The sequence below is a fragment of the Gopherus flavomarginatus genome, chromosome 1 (assembly GCF_025201925.1).
Source record: "Gopherus flavomarginatus isolate rGopFla2 chromosome 1, rGopFla2.mat.asm, whole genome shotgun sequence".
Taxonomy (NCBI): domain Eukaryota; kingdom Metazoa; phylum Chordata; order Testudines; family Testudinidae; genus Gopherus; species Gopherus flavomarginatus.
In genome coordinates this window covers 200,014,643-200,032,662 of record NC_066617.1, presented here as the reverse complement: position 1 = coordinate 200,032,662, position 18,020 = coordinate 200,014,643, and the positions used below count along the sequence as shown (strand labels likewise).

Sequence of the window (18,020 nt, the reverse complement as noted above, 5' to 3'; positions counted from 1 at the left end):
GCTTCCACCTCTCACCCATATAGACTTCCAGAGTAGACGGGGAGCGCATTAGGGGATTGATGTATCATGTCTAGATAAGACGCGATACATCGATCCCCAATAGATCAATCACTAACCGCCGGATGGGTGGGTAGTGTAGACATAGCCTTTGTGGGGCTTTGGATTAGGATCTTAGTCAACAGGATCTGTTTGTAACTTTTAAAGACGCTTGGCCCACAGTACAGCTGCTATTGTCTCCTGCAGTGCATCTCACCATTTATAACATTTTTTATTAGCTTTTGATTGTGGGAGCTTTGTTTTGTGCAGAGTCTGACCAGGGATGTCAGGAGTGATTCCTCCTCTGCAGTATATTAAGATTAGCAAGTACATTTAGATCACATGTGATTGCCAGCAAAAGACTTCAGTGCTGATAAAACTGATGCCATTGTAATTTACTTAGGTAAATGAAACAGACAAAGAATCAAAGCTGTTAATTTCCCAAAGGACCTCCAGGGAAAAAGAATAAAAAATGGGTTAGTTACGTAGTTCATATAAATGAGTCCAGTTTCTCATCTGCAAAGTCATTAGTATTTTCTTAGGCCTAAATTTACTTCTGAATTAGTCAGTATTTTTAGAATAAATAATGTAGCATATTAATGAATTAATTCTGACAACATCTCTGTGAGGTGAGTAAAAATTATCACCCTTTTATATAAAGGGACCACTGAGGCAGAGAGTAAAGGTGGGATTTTCAAAAACTTCTCAGTGATACAAGTCCCATTGGCTTGCAGTAACACTTTGGGTAAAGTTTTCAAAAGTGCCAAAGTCCCATTTTCAAAAGTGACTAAACACTTAAGCTCCTAAATCCTAGACTTTTAATGAGACTTAGGAGCCTAACAGCCTAAGTGCCTAAAGGACAAATTTTTAAAGGTATTTAGGCACCTGAAAATAGAAAGGCAACTAGTGGGATTGACTGCACTTTTGAAAATCTCACTAGGTAAGTTTCTAAATCTTTAGGCACTCAAATACCTTTAAAAATCAGACTTTAAGGCACTTCTGAAAATATGACTTAGGCTCCTAAATCACTTAGTCTTTTTAAAATTTTGCCTGATGCGCTTGTGAAAATTACACCCCAAATAACTTCCCTGGTATCACACAGGAAATCTACAGCAGAGATGGGAATAAAATGCAAATCTCCTCATTCCTGCATCTTAACCACTAGACCACTCTTCCTTTCTCTTCCATCTGATTGTTAAATATTTTGTTCAGCAATACCTAGTAGCACAAATTAACACAAAGCAATAGAAACAAGACCTGTCTCTTGTTTTAACTTTGGACTCACATGAGAGTCGCAGAAAAGAAGCAGCTTACTCTCTCATAAGTAGAATGGGATGTTTGTTCTGAGATGACAAAAGGGGAGGGGGAAGAAGGATGTAAATTAAAGAACCTTCTGTTTTTCATGCAGACTGAAGCAGCTCTAATGTATGATGCTGTTTACATGGTAGCAGTGGCTTCCCAGCGTGCCTCTCAAATGACTGTCAGCTCCCTGCAGTGCCACAGACACAAGCCATGGCGTTTTGGACCCAGATTTATGAATCTGATAAAAGAGGCAAGTGTACACCATCTGCTTACAACCAGCATAATCCTCTCTTTGTTCTTTATTGCACTGGATTCTGTATTACATGCCACTATGGAACATATTGTACTTTCTGATTTCTAATGTTAGAATATCCATTTCTATCTTGTTTTCCTCCTTTAGGAGCTTTGGTTTACAAACACAAGGCTGCTGCCTGCATTTCAATGGCAACTTTATCCCATCTTAAAAATGTAGCAAGAAACTCCAGGCATGATCAAGTTTCCCATGTGACTTCCCATGTTTCTTCTTGATTTATATTTATTATGGAGTTGCGATACTCATCATTCACTAAATTGTGCTAGCCAGTAATCAAACTATGGAAGAACTATTGTAGAAACTGGAGTGAACCTTTATAACCAGATTCCATAGTTCTGTACTTGTTTGACCGCCATTTTCAGGCTGATTCCCTACTTGTCAAATGGGTGAAGTGCTTCCACTCTCTCACAAATGTATTTTACATTACTGAATCTCATTAGTAAAAATCAGAACTCTCCTTCCTGCAAAGGAAAGGCTATATGGAGGCAGCAGTCAGAAGTGATTGTTCTTTCCTTTCCCCCACATCCCACATTTGGAGCCTAATTCTGCCTTCATTCAGAGAACTTTTATTCCTATCAAAGCTATACCCATGTTGCACTTGTGTAAGTGGAACAGAACTGGCTGGCTGAGGGATACATATACAGTAGCTGGCATGATATGGCATGTTATTGAGATCAGGAATCTCTCTGGAAGCAAGTTGCAGCCAGACCATGAAGTTACATAAAATATAGACATGATACAGACAGCTTCTCAGAATCTGTGAGGGCTCTTTCCTTCAAGGATTGTCACAGGTAGGTCCCTATATCATTTGATTATCTAGCTGCACAGGTTCCCAAAGCATTGGTTCTTTTGCTCTTTTGCTGTACTGACAACCATTTTACCTTCCTGCCCTCTTTTTCTTGCCTATTTTAACTATGTTTTCCCCACAAGGGAAATTCTGTAGATTTCCTGTACCTGCCTCCAAGCTTCTGCCTTTAAAAAGGATAAAGGACCAGAGCAACCCTTGCCCCAGGTACCTTATTTAAAAAAGTTTGATGGGGAAGGCATGAGGACACTATCATGAGCTTTACTCACAGTGCAAGTGGAGAGGAGGCATGCAGCAGCTCTTGAACTGCGTAGGACTCCCCAGGAGGGGATCTGTAGGAGAAGGGGCGGCTCCAGGCACCAGCACGCCAAGCGCATGCCTAGGGTGGCATGTAGCCGCAAGGGCGGCAGGCAAGTTGCCTTTGGCGGCGTGCCTGCAAAGGGTCCGCTGGTCCCACGGCTTCAGCGGACGTCCCGCAGGCATGCCGCTGAATCCATGGGACCGGGGACCTCCCGCATGCAAGCCGCCGAAGGCAGCCTGCCTGCCGTGCTTGGGGCGGCAAAATACGTAGAGCCGCCCCTGGTAGGAGAAGGGGTGCACAGTAGCAGAAAGAAGCCCAAACTACATTTAGCGACCCAAAGAGCATTTGGAAGTACGATTGAGCAAAGTGCCTCACTCCAGTAGAGTTCAAAACTGCTGCATGGCAGGTCCTTTCCTGCAGGGGTTGTAAGAGAGGAGAGCAGAAGGTGAGACAGTGAGGCTGTTGTAGGGGCAGCCTGTGGCAAAAAGGGCCATAGTGCTTGTGAGATCAGGGAGGCAGCGCTGCAGAGCTTTGAAACCCTATAACTGCTTCCTGCCCATGCTCTACTCTTCCCGCAGCTATTCATGACAGAAAACTAACTCCAAAAAAACTGTCTGTGGCAAATGTGATCTCCCTCTCCCACATATTCGCCTGAAGAAAGTAGGACACTGTTGATCTCAATCTAGAGCTTGTCTAAAAAGCAGGGTAGTGCAGTCTTCCGGGGTGTGATTTCTAAACAGTACGAATGTGTTGCGCACACTAACGAATGCGTCTGGTGCACACTAACGGATCCCTAATGTACTTTAATATAGGACTGTTTCAAATAGCACAATGTTAAAGTGCACCAGCAGGATCTACATGGACCAATTAAAGCATAGCACATTTGCACAGTTTAGAAATCACACACCCATAGAGTGCATCACCCCACCATGTAGACAAGCCCTAAGTGTCTAAGTAAAGCCTAAGAGCTGCTTCAACCACCACTTCTCCCATTCTCACAAACCTCATCTTAGGCTATATTTACACTACTGAGCCTACCTTGACAGAGCTCCCTAGTGTCGATGCAGCGTATGCCAACAGGAGTTGTTCTGCCAGTGTAACATCACTACCTCCCCAAATGACATTAGCTATGTCACTAGAAACACTCTTCTGCCGGCTGTGTCTACACTGTGGGTTGGGGGGATTGACAGCATAGCTGTGCCAAAGTAAGTTTTAAGTGTAAACCAGTCCTTAGGCTCCATAGATCTTCTAATTCATTTGTCTCTGAAGTGTTTCTGGGCTTGCTGTCCCGCACTCCCACTGGGTGGAAGTTTGCATGCAAAGGATGTTATACCTCAAATTCAAATAACGTTGTCATTATAGTCTCACTTTGCAGTACATTTTTACAATGGAACTGAAAAGTGACTTTGTAATCAATTAATTCTATTCCATAATTCAGTGATGCTCTGCTGCACACACTGAGGGACTTTTAGCACATAGTCTAAATAGCCTGGATCATAAGCTTTGAAAACATCTTAAAACGTTGACGAAAAGCAGTGGAAGTATCTCAGCAGATCCAGTTTAGAGTTTAATATGTTAAGCAATTCTATGGTCACATTTATCATTGAGAGATGACTTCTTGCAGGGAATGAGATATGTGAACTAATTACTGATAGTTTCACAGATAATTTCTTTCATGGGTCAGTAAAACACTGATTTACGCACTTCAAGCCTTTTATCTTCATGTTTTCTGTGCTAGGCAAAAAGTACATTATTAAAATGAATTGATAAGAATGTCTAAGGCAGTAATCCATTTCACAAAGGAGGACACAACAGGTGTTTAAAAATTGAATTGTAAATACACTAGAACCTCACTAATTCATGCAAAGAACTAGGAGGCATAGCAAGGGTGGATGACATTGTTCAAATTAGGGAGGAAGCCAATACACAGTAAAAAAAAAAAAGTCAAGTAGCTGCATAACAGTTGTGTCCATTTTATTTTCCTAAGTGTGGTTTAGTTTTAATTGTTTATTATTTATATAGTACCAACACTCTGAACAATTTTATAGACAGGTATGAAGATAAGATACCTGCCCTGCTATTGAGGTAGAGGATGTACAGACAAAGGTGGAAAACAACAAGTTCTATGGTTGGCAAAGTTAAGCATACACCTTGGTAACTCCATGTTTTTATTTGGATTTTGCTTTTAGACACAGTAAAGATTTTCAGTAATTTAATTTCTTCTGACATATCAGTGGAGAGAATAAAGGTGGAAATCCTCTGACCTGTAGAGCACCTGGGCTTCTGCTTCTCTCATCAGTTGGGCAAATTAATTTTTTCAGTCTATCAGTATTCTATTGGAAATCAGAGTTCGAGTCACATCTTCTCCTCAGATGTGCATGAATGGGTTTCCTCATGAGTTGCATATCTGAGGACAGAATTTGGCCCCTTATTTATGTTAAACTGAATATATGCCTGTCTAAAAAGCCAAAAACCATGAATGGGTTTTAATTACTGTGTTAATATGAGTGCAGTCCTCCCTGCACCTCAGAATTAACAGTATGACCTAACCAATTATGCCAATTCCACTGGCTTTAGACCTTAGAAGACTGATTTAGCTCAGTACCATTAGCTCTATCTTTTAGAGGGAAAGAACATCAAAGTGTCTGAGGCTATAGAAGTGATCAATACTTCAACAAAAATGTAATCATCTATATTCTAAATACCCCAAGAGCTGCTTCTGACTCTGGGAACCAGAAAATTGCAGGCAGAAAGCAAGCCAAACCCAAACCCCTAATTGTCAAAACTGTTTTGAGGTCCCAGTGGTCATAAGCTAGTTCCTTCTTGGGAGAATATTACATAAAGTACATTGCGTGGGATCAAGACTCTCCCACAGTACGTCATGAAGCTTTCTTTTTTTAATAAAGACTAAATCCTTGTCAGAAGCACCTCTCTCTATGATCTAGTGTCACTGATATGTAAATGATATTTTAATCCCTCAGCTACTTATGGAAGAGTTTCCAGATGAGCACATCTTGTGTCATTCCCCGCCCCCCAATCCATTGCCCAGAGAGGAGAAAAAAGTCTTTTTCTCTTCAGAAAGGAAACACAAAGGAAGCATAATTCTTCCTCACACAGAAAGAAAGGAATAGTACATAAACATGACTCTTCCTTCTTTCCTAGTCCTTCTACAGGCAGGAAACAAAGTTAGGAGAGGGAATTCTCCTAATTTCTACTTTTCTTCTTCCTCTCTCCCACCCCTAAGGAAATATAAGATAAAAAACACGTCTACTAACTTCAGATGATGAAAATTATGTATCTGAGGACAGAATTTGCCCCTTTGGTTATAATAAAAGTGAAATGACATATACTGAAGGGAGAAAGAACAGGAGTACTTGTGGCACCTTAGAGACTAATACACTTATTTGAGCATAAGCTTTTGTGGGCTACAGCCCACTTCATCAGATGCATAGAATGGAACATATAGTAAGAAGATATATATACATACAGAGAACATGAAAAAGTGGAAGTAGCCCTACCAACTGCAAGAGGCTAATTAATTAAGATGAGCTATTATCAGCAGAAGAAAAAAATCTTAATCAAAATGGCCCATTTTAGACAGTTGACAAGAAGGTGTGAGGATACATAACATGGGGAAATAGATTCAATATGTGTAATGAACCAGCCATTTCCAGTCTCTATTCAAACCCAAGTTAATGGTATCCAGTTTGCATATTAATTCAAGCTCAGCAGTTTCTCATTGGAGTCTGTTTTTGAAGCTTTTCTGTTGCAAAATTGCCACCTTTAAGTCTTTAAGGGAGAGAAATCTCATTCTCTACAGTGCCAGAAAAGTCTCAGTAGGGAGATTGATAAATTACTTTGAAAATTGCTCTGCACTCAGTATTAAAAACCCTAATGATCAGATTCTTTAGGCATATCCCAATGAAAGATCCTTTAAAACATGAAAAAATCTGAAAAATAAAGATGATTTTTCTGTGCTGCTGTTGATGGAAAAGGCATTGGATTCTGAATGTCCTCCACTTGTTAAGAAACAGCAAATCAGTAAAAGATCCTCTTAAACCCATAAAATCTAAACAGACAAATACAATAGATTATTCTACCACTCCATGCCAACACAGTGTGCTCTATTCTTGCTGAAAACTAATAACAGTAAGCAAAAAAAACCTCTTTATTCCTATAGATGGAGCAGGTGCTGCAAAATATTTAATTGATCTAAAAATAAAAATAAATAATTCCTTCAGATCCCCCAAAGGGGGAGATTTTCAGAGGCACAAAGTAGGCACCGTAAGATGAGTATTATAATGGCTAGCAACGTTTCTGCTGGAAACAGTCACCACGATTCCCATGGAAAAGGTTGCTTACACTGGAGAGAGAAATTCAGTAATTTTCTGGCATCTATAATGTGGCCATTACTTTTGTATCTAGTTCCTAGATAAAGTGGTGTGCACATTAGAAAAGCAGAGAGAGAGGAGGAGACATTCCAAAAAAGCAGGGCTGGATTAAGGCAGAGGCTTTAGGGGCTGCAGGTCAGGGCCCCGGCTCAGGGGGGGCCCCTGCAAAAATAAATCACAATCAGCGATCTATGACCTGCTAAAAGGGGCAGTCAGGCAGGCTGCCTGCCTGCCATAGTCCCACACTGCTCTCAGAAGTGGCCAGCTGCTAGAACATATCTGTGGCCCCTGGTGGGGGGAGCGTGGAGTCAGCTCCATGTTGTGCCTGCATCCCCAGCACTGTCCTGGTCAATGGGCACTATGGGGGCAGCGCTTGCAGGGGCCGCAGAGACATGCTAGCAGCCAGCTGCTTCCGGGAGCAGTGTGGGGCTATGGCAGGCAGGCAGCCTGAGCCCTGCTGCGCCGCCAGCCAGGAACCACCTGTGGTAAGCGCTTCCCAGCTGGAGCCTGCACTTCACACCCCCTCCTGCACCCCAATCCCCTGCCACAGCCCCTTCCTGCACCAAACTCCCTCCCAGGAAAAAGACTTGTACACAGGGCCCCCACAAAATCTAATAGCCCCGGGCCCACAGGAGAGTTAACCTGGCCCTGCAAAGAAGGTTGAGTTCATTTGGTTCCCCTCTTTCTTTTCTACCTGTTTGACCACCACCCTACTTTCCAATTCCTCCCACTCCCAGCTACAGAAGACAGACCTCTACATGCCCACCCTTATCCAAGCAGGAGACCTTCATGCCCCCGCCTCCCCATATCACCAACAGCTTGGTTTTCAGCACAAAGTTGCTTCTTGGTTCCATGCCAGGAAATCTCCCACAGCAGACAATGTCTCTTACAAGCTTGCTGCTGTTTTCCAATGCAAGGTAGTGGGAGGAAGGAAGGCAAATCTCAAGTTTTAGCTCTGAAGACCCAGAGTTCAATCTCTAGCTGATAACAAAGAAAAAGTGGCTAACATCCTACATGACATGAAGGCTGTGACAGTCCACATTATAGATGGCCACATTATAGATGCCAGATCTATAGATTAGATCACTCTGTTGTTTGTGTTGCATCTTTTTGAGAGGCTTTAGGAAATCCCTCTTCTCCAAATCACAAACCTCCAAAGAAAGATTAAAAGAAATTTGAAGCATTTACACTCTAAACTTTCATTTTCCCCATGCTATAACAAGATTTTCCTCAAGGACTATTAGCTAGAAGAAATCTGTGTTTAAGAGCTTTACATACAAACTCTAGATAAAGGAATAATCTAATCTGATGGCACTAAATTATTTCAAAAATCATTTGCAAAATCTGCTGAGGATTCTTCTGAACTGAAGAATCTCCTTAATTAGGCTCAGGACCCTAGAAATCAACAATATAGGTACACTGGGTCAGTCCAGGGACTACCAACTTTGATATTATTATTATTTATTATATTATAATTACGTTTATTTCAAACTTCAGGCTCAATAGAGCTGCAATAATTCTTCCCCAAAAATATGCCTCAGTACTCTCTTTGAGAAAAGTCTAGCCCAAACACAAATGCATGTCTTCAAGCACAAGAGCCTTCTTATCTCTGAGATTAGAAGAGGGGTCTCTTCGATTTTTGGGCTGATTGATTTAAGACAAGTAGGCTCTAACAATAATAAAGAGTTTTTTCCTCAGACCCCAAAGAAGTCCCTTGACTTCTTTTTGCAAGTATCTTTCTAAACGACCAACAAAGAAAAAGGTCTGGTAGTATTAAGTCTCATCATACTAGGTTCGCTTCAGGAAAACTTAGCAGAGAATTTATTCTAGGTTCTTTCTGGATCCAAAGAAGACTACTGGTAGATTCAGACTCATCCTACTGTAGATATATAAATAAGGCAGAATTTCACTAAATTCCTAATGCACTTACATTGTATAGAATTAAAGGAGGGTAATGTAATTAATGCAAATCATGGGTTTGTGGAAAACAGATCCTGTCAAACTAACTTGATTTTTTTAACGAGATTACAAGTTTGGTCAATAAAAGTAATAGTATTGATGTAATAGACTTCTGTAAGGTGTTTGACTTGGTACCACACAACATTTTGATTACAAAACTAGAATGATATAAAATTAACATAGCACGCATTAAATAGATTAAAAACTGGCTAACGGATAGGACCCAAAATGTAATTGTAAATGGGGAATCATTGACAAGTGGGCGTGTTTCCAGTGGGAGCCCTCAGGCCCTATATATTTAACATTTTTATCAATGGCGTGGAAGAAAACATAAAATCACTGATAAAGTTTGAAGATGACACAAAAATTGTGGGAGTGGTAAATAATGAAGAGAACAGGTCACAGATTCAGAGAGATCTGGATCCCTTGATAAAGTGGGCACAAACAAATGATAGGTAGGCCATTACTTACAGACTGGGGGACTCTAGCCTGGAAAGTAGTGACTCTAAAAAAGACTTGGGGGTTGTGATAAATAATCAGCTTGGCACTGTGGCTAAAAGCGTTTAGGTATCCCAGGATGCATTAACAGGGAAATCTCAAGTAGAGTACAGATGTTATTTTACCTCTCTATTTGGCATTTGTGCAACTGCTGCTGAAACACTGTGTCTAGTTCTGGTGCCCACAATTCAAGATAAATTGGAGAGGGTTCCGAGAAGAGCCACAAGAATGATGAAAGGATTAGAAAACTTGCTTTATAGTGACAATGATAGACTCAGGGAGCTGTCTATTTAGCTTAACAAAGAGAAGACTAAGGGGTGACTTGATTACTGTGTGTAAGTATCTGCATGGGAAACAAATATTTAATAATGAGCTCTACAATCTAGTGAACAAGGTCTAATACAATCCAGTGGTGGGAAGTTGAAACTAGACAAATTCAGACTGGGAATAAATTGTACATTTTTGACAGTGAAGGTAATTAGCCATTGGAACAACTTCCAAGGGTTGTGATGGCTTCTCCATGACTGGCAATTTTAAAATCAAGATTGGATGTTTTTCTAAAAGATATGCTCTAGGAATTATTTTGGGGAAAGTTCTCTGGACTGTGTCATAATGTTAGATTAGATCACTCTGGTCCCTTCTGGCCTGGGAATCGATGAATTGTAAACTCTTTGGAGCAGGAACTGTCTTTTTGTCTGTGTTTGTAGAGTCCCTAGCAAAACGGGGATCCTGAGTTGGGCTCCCAGATGCTACCACAGTATAAATAAGAATGTATCCACCTCCCCATGGACATATGCAAGCCTGAAAATCCCAGGAGGGCAGCAATTGGACTCAGAACCAACATGATGAGATTATACAATGCAATGAGCTTTATCTTCTTATCTTTTGCTTGCATCTGCACTTCAGAAGCATGATGGTGATTCACAGCCAGGGCCAGCTCCAGGCACCAGCGCAGGAAGCAGGTGCTTGGAGCAGCCAATGAAAAGGGTCTGGGTCTTCAGCAGCAATTCTGCGGCAGGTCCCTCAGTCCCTCTCAGAGGGAAGGACCAGTCTTCAAGGAATAGAAGCAAATGATTAGTCTTGCTCTATAAATAGCGGCCTATCCCTGACTTAATAAGGGAGAATAAGAACATTTCCCTCCAAGTCTAGGATAGAGGGGGACAACAATGCCTCCCCCAAACTTCCAGCGCCCTGTGAAGGAGCAAAGGGAAGAAGCCACTGGTGAGGTGAAAAGTCCAGGAATCTAGCTCTACTGCCTGTTGCCTCTGGGTCCTGTCCCCCGGCTGCTGATCAGCTGTTGATGGGGGGTTAAAAATTCTCCAGCTTAACAGCACAGATAGCTACAGCTATGCAAGTGGGCAGCAGGAGAGCTGCAAGAAAGACACCATTTCCCTCCCAGCCGCTGCATTAAGGGGAGAGCAGACGTTCCAGGGCCTGGCCTCCTAACAGGCAGGGGAGGAAAGAGATTCTCGTCTCTCATCTCTGCCCCCACAACCATTGATGGCTCACCCCCCTTCCCGCTCACATTAGGGGAAATGGTAGAGCTACCACGTAGAAGAGGTCTTGGAGGAATCTGGGGAAGGTGAGGAAGGGCCAGAGGGAATCTGTGGTAAGGGGATCCGGAAATTTAGTGGATGATTGGTTAAGTCCCATTGAAAATCCCAGCCTATAAAAGCAGCTTGACAATGCCCGCAAATCACGTCTGAGTAGATACTGGGAAATTTGCCATTGGTACAAGCTTTTTTCTTCTACAAAACAGGAATGGAGGATGATCATCTAGCCTACATTCTAACAATACCAAACTCAATCTCCTACTCCCAAAGGTGGTGGCTAGAGCTGGCTGAAAATTTTTGGTAACTTATTCAAAATTTTAGTGATTTTTTTTTTGCACTTGTGTGGTCAGCTTACAGCACAGTCAATCTTTTTCAAAAATTTGAAATTGATGAAAATATTTTTCAAGGAAATTGTAAAAGCTTTCACAAAAAATGCTCTGCATTTTTCAACCAACTTTTCTGGTAACTGTCCAAAAAATAACCTCCCTCAAACCTTCAACAAATCCAGATCCAAAAGGGATCTCCAGTTCTGCCAGGAAAAAAAATGTATGCAGTATTGTTGTAGCTGTGTCAGTCCCAGGATATGAGAGAGATGAAGTAATATCTTTTACAGGACCAACTTCTGTGGCATGAAAGAGACAAGCTTCTGAGCTTACCCAGAGCTCTTCTTCAGGAAAAAGTATGATCAAGATCAGAGACTCGCCTCAGTATAAATTGCTTGGAGCTGCACCAATGTCATCAAGCTGCTTTTTCAAATGTCTCCCCCTCAGTTTTTCTTGTTGCTAATAGAAAGCAACTGAATGTCTATTGCTTGTATCAAATGGTGAAGGAGTACAAAGAATTCTCATCTCTGGGAAGAAATGATTAATGGAACAGAAAAACTTCAGCAACAAAACAACTTACTTCCAAGAGGAACTAACCCGCCCAATGGATTTATTAAGTAAGAAGAACCTGTGTGCATAGGAATGGGAGTTACCAGTCAGTTTTGCACGGGATTTCACAGACACAAGGCCCTCCTCAAAATAAGTGACTTTACCTCCAACACCAACCTAACCTTCACACAAAACTTGTGTCAAGTTTTTCTGAGGCCTGGTCTACACTAGGGGAGGGATCGATATAAGTTAGGATAGACTTACCACAGTGTCTTCACTACGGTGAGTCGACTGCTGCTGATCCCCCTGTCGACTCTGCCTGCGCCTCTTGCCGAGCTGGAGTATAGGAGTCGCTTGGGAATTGATTTAGCATGTCTAGACTAGACACGATAAATCAATCCCTACTGGATCAATCGCTGCCCACTGATCTGGCCGGTAGTGAAGACATACCCTGAGAGTCAAAGAACATCCCTACCCACAAATGTCTTTTGTACACTGGATATCCTGGATCTTCTGGGTTCAGAAGAAGAAACTACTGAAAATCTTGAGAGAAATCAACCTTGCCAAATTTCTAGCTAAGTTTTGCAGCCCTGGGATGTCAACAAAGTTCAGATAAGCAATTAACATTTGATTGCTGATCTGAGCCAGACCTCTGAACTGTTTGACATTCACCCAGTCAGTCTTCTCTTCTTTTGGGAAAAGAGATATGAACACATCTCCAAGCTGGCTGGAGCTTTGGAAGCTGCCCGAAGAGGAACCAAAGGTCAGAACTGGTGATCTGAAGAAGTGAACACTTCCAGATCAAGCTTCTTGGCTGCTTCTGCTGGATTGACTAAGCCAAGGGGGGAAGGGCAGGATATCCTGCAGTCTGGTTTAGTGGATTCAAATCACAAAAAAACTATTTCCAGGAGATTCTTCCCTTGATGGCAACTAGTAGAACACAAACTAAACTGAAAACTGAAAATATGAACAGACACACAATGTAGTCACATGTATTGGATAGAGAAGAACGAGATTTTTCATTATGGAAATGATAACAGGAGTTTGAAAGAGGTTAAAAATACAAAAGCACTCCATACGAGGTGATGTGCAGCTAACTTTCAGTTACACTGAGTGGAACTTCCAGACCATTTAGCTGATAAGCATGTAACATATTCTGAGAACAAAATTTTTTTTTCCTTTGACATGATTTTTCATCAGTACAGAGGTCAGCATCTTCAAGTGCTTCCACTGGACCTGGAAAGTCTGCAGTCATGAACTAAAAAATAAACTAGTCTAGTACTTTAAAGGCATTGCAACCCTATGTGGACATGGTGGAAAACATATTAGCCACATTTCTCATTGTCTAATTAGAGGACTTGAGTCTGGGTCATCTGAACTTTCTGCTAGTCAGAAAGCTATTGAGGCTGTTCTGGAAGATGAGTGTAAGAATGCAGTTTTATAACATAAAATAGTGTAGCATATTATCCCCCTAGAGCTCACAGTCTAACTAGTAGATGAATGGCAAGCTCCATTAATCATTGCATGACTCGGACCAATTGCAACATTCCTCTTTCCTCAGCAGTGAAGAGGGGCAATTGATAAGATTTCACAATACAGAGCCTTTTACTAGGAGTGCAACAAAGCCAAACAAGAGCAAGGCAAATAATGTCTATTAACCAAACTGTTTTCTATATACATCATTCTAATGACAGGTTTATCGAGAAAAAACCCACTTACAACTACAATACAGTTTTGTAAGATATTTCAAGGAGTTTAATATTTTGTTTCTCTGCACCAAACTAAATTAAAAATCTAAAATAGTTATTCATTGTAAGTAATATACTAATGCTTACTATCCCCAGCCAAGATCAGGCTGCATTCTGTGCTAAGCACTGTACAAATAATTAAATATTTTAATGCACATTGATTCCAGGACAGGGTAAAACCTCAGGGTTACCTACTGGCCCAACAGGGGCTTTTAGGGAAGGGTGTATCCTCCTACCAGATACCAAAAGGCAAATGGCAAGCCCCTGGGACTTCAGAAGCCCATGCAGGGCAGAAGAACTGCTTTGTTTTAGTGTTACTTATGAATAGGACTACAACGTTGTCATGGAGATCATGGAAATCATGAATTTGAATGAAGTCTGTGAAATCTTGGAAATGGGTATAAAAAGACATTTGATTAGGCCCCAGACCACATGGCATTGTAAGCGTGCACATGGGATTGCAGCACCACTCAGATTTGGTCTGTCTGCCCCTCGGTTTCAATCTATGAACGGGTGTCTGAGCCAAACCTGGGTGATGCTTCAATCCTGTGTGTCAGATCACAACACCCAGAATGGGGAGCCAGGTCCAGCCCGGAAGGACAGGAGCTGCCACTGAAGAGGTGAGTGTGGCGTGTGCTCACCCTCCAGCCCACTCTCTTCTCTCCCCACTGGACCTCACCTCTCAGCACCACCATTATACTCTTGTTTATGTTGATGAAGTGAAAACAACATTTGGTGACATTGTTTTTTCCCTGACCTTTGCCATGAAATTTACTAAAAATATCTGTGCCAAAACTGTAGCCTCTCTTATGAACTTTTTGTTCAACCAAAAAATTGTGCACAGAGGCAAGGGCCAAGAAACACTCAGTTGTGGTATTTGCTCCTTTCAGGACTGGCAAAATAGCCTATAGACCCCACTTCAGGAAGACATCCCTATTAAGGAAGGACTCTTAAACACGTGTTTAAATCAACCACATTTAGGAAAGCACTTAAGGATACATAAGCATATACTTAAATGTAAGCACAGGCTTAAGTTTATCTCTAGTCAGGAAAGCACTTAAGCATATCCCTAGTCAGGAAAGCTCATAAATAAATGCTTAACTTAAAAAGTCAGTGGGACTTAAGCACTTCCTTAAGTGCTTTCTTAAATGCGGTTGAATCTAGCGGAGGAGCATTTGCTACCAATCCCCAGATTTGGGGGCAAAGGGTTGTTGCTGCAAGTCCTTCACCTGGATTACATTCCCATCTACTCATGATTGATTTGCCACTGTCAGAGCCTGTTTACCTTGGATGAAATTCATCCCTTTGAAGAAGGTCAGCACTGTGCCTTTGCACCATTTAAAACCAGTTTAAACTTTCTTTTGAATGTTATTGTTATTCAGCTGATCAATAAGTCATTTTTAATAAACCAATAGGTCAGAGAGAAAAGATAGGTTTGCAGATAAGGCACTGGACTGGAAGTCATGAGATCTGGATAACTTCTGACTCTGCCACAGACTTCCTGTATGACCTTGGGCAAGTCACAATCTGTCTGAGTCCCATCTGTAACGTGGATAAGAGTACGTTATTTCTATTTGAATTATAAGATCTTTGGGTCATGTACTGTGTTGAGCTTCAGAGTCTCAATGCGTGGATGAGATGATGGTGTAGAGAGGAGGGTTTAGATTTATTAGGAACTGGGGAAACTTTTGGGATATGGGGATCCTATACAGGAATGATGGGTTCCACCTAAACCAAAGTGGATCCATACAGCTGGCACTTAACATTAAAAAGGTTGCAGAGCAGTTTTTAAACTAAGAGATGGAAAGACGATTGCTGCAGAGGAGCACGTGGATTGAACAGAGACTTCTCTTAGGCCACGTCCAGACTAGAAATTAAAATCGATTTTAGATACGCAACTTCAGCTACGTGAATAACGTAGCTGAAGTCGAATTTCTAAAATCGAGGTACTCACCAGTCTGGACGGCGCGGCATCGATGTCCGCGGCTCTCCGCGTCGATTCCGGAACTCCGTTCGGATTGATGGAGTTCCGGAATCGATGTAAGCGCGCTCGGGGATCGATACACCGCGTCCAGACTAGACGCGATATATCGATCCCCGAGCAATCGATTTTAACCCGCCGATGCAGCGGGTTAGTCTGGACGAGGGCTTAGAGGAGAGTCTATCGATAGAGATTCTCTAGGTTTTAGTCAGGAGGAGAGGATGGAAGAGGATAAAGTATGGGCCAGATCAGAAGAGAAACATTCACATAAAAAAGAATCTGACACACCAGAAAAGGGCAGACAAATGAACAGTGACAAGTTTTTAAAGTGCTTGTACACAAATGCTAGAAGTCTAAATAATAAGATGGGTGAACTAGAGTGCCTCATGTTAAAGGAGGATATTGATGCAATAGGCATCACAGAAACCTGGTGGAGTGAGGACAATCAATGGGACATAATCATTCTGGGGTAAAAAATATATCGGAAGAACAGAACAGGTTATGCAGGTGGGGGAGTGGCACTATATGTGAAAGAAAATGTAGAATCAAATGAAGTAAAAATCTTCAATGAATCCACATGTTCCATAGAATCTCTATGTATAGTAATTTCATGCTCTAATAAGAATATAACAGTAGAGATCTATTATCGACCACCTAACCAGGACAGTGATAGTTACAATGAAATGCTAAGGGAGATTAGAAAGGCTATCAAAATAAAGAACTCAATAATAGTGGGGGATTTCAATTATCCCCATATTGACTGGGTACATGTCATCTCAGGACGAAATGCAGAGACAAAATTTCTCGATACTTTTCATGACTGCTTCTTGGAGCAGCTAGTACAGGACCCACAAGGGGAGAGGCAATTCTCAATTTAGTCCTGAGTGGAGTGCAGAATCTGGTCCAAGAGGTAACTATAACAGGACCGGTTGGAAATAGTGACCATCGTATAATTACATTTAACATTCCTGTGGTGGGAAGAACATCTCAAGAGCCCAACATTGTGGCATTTAATTTCAGAAAGAGAACTATGCAAAAATGAGGGGGTTAATTAAACAGAAATTAAAAGGTACAGTGACTGGAGTGAAATCCCTGCATGCTGCATGGACACTTTTCAAAGACACCATAATAGAGGCCCAACATAAATGTATACCCCAAATTAAAAAACACAGTAAAAGAACTAAAAAAGAGTCACTGTGGCTTAACAACCATTTAAAGAAGCAGTGAGAGATAAAAATGCATCTTTTAAAAAGTGGAAGTCAAATCCTAGCGAGGTAAATATAAAGGAGGATAAACACTGCCAAATTAAGTGTAAAAATGTAATAAGAAAAGCCAAAAAGAAGTTTTAAGAACAGTTAGCCAAAAACTCAAAAGGTAATAACAAAATGTTTTTTAAGTGCATCAGAAGCAGGAAGCCTGCTAAACGACCAGTGGGGCCCCTGGACGATCGAGATACAGAAGGAGCACTTAAAGACGATAAACTCATTGCGGAGAAACTAAGTGAATTCTTTGCTTCAGTCTTCACGACCTGAGCCATCCTTTGTGGGTGAGAAATCTGAGGATGTCACAGAAAAGGTTTTGAAAGTGACAGAAGTGTCACTAGAAAAGGTTTTGGAATTAATTGATAAACTTAACAGTAACTAGTCACTGGGACCAGATGGCATTCACCCAAGAGTTCTGAAAGAACTCAAATGTGAAATTGTGGAACTATTAACTATTTTTTTAACTTGTCCTTTAAATAAGCTTCTGTACCCAATGACTGAAAGATAACTAATGTAATGCAAATATTTAAAAAGGGCTCTAGAGGTGATCCCAGCAATTACAGACGGGTAAGTCTGCAAATTAGTTGAAACAATAATAAAGAATAAAATTGTCAGACGCATAGAAGAACATAAATTGTTGGGCAAAAGTCAACATGGTTTCTGTGAAGGGAAGTCATGTCTTGCTAATCTATTAGAGTTCTTTGAAGGGTTCAACAAACAGGTGGACAAGGGGGATCCAGTGGATATAGTGTACTTAGATCTCCAAAGGCTCTTATGTAAATTAAGTTGTCATGGGATAAGAGGGAAGATCTTTTCATGGATTGAGAACTGGTTAAAAGACAAGGAACAAAGGGTAGGAATAAATGGTATATTTTCAGAATGGAGAGGGGTAACTAGTGGTGTTCCCCAAGGGTCAGTCCTAGGACCAATCCTATTCAACTTATTCATAAATGATCTGGAGAAAGGGGTAAACAGTGAGGTGGCAAGTTTGTAGATGAT

General features: G+C 41.3%; 1 protein-coding gene across 1 annotated transcript in view; it reads left to right on the top strand.

The window, feature by feature from the left end:
* Positions 1-18,020, top strand: part of GRIK1 (glutamate ionotropic receptor kainate type subunit 1) — a 251,844-nt gene that overhangs the window by 162,505 nt on the left and 71,319 nt on the right. Inside the window, exon 7 of the mRNA XM_050962815.1 lies at positions 1,445-1,588. Coding sequence (XP_050818772.1) covers positions 1,445-1,588 — 144 coding nt within the window. The remainder of the gene's footprint in view (positions 1-1,444; positions 1,589-18,020) is intronic.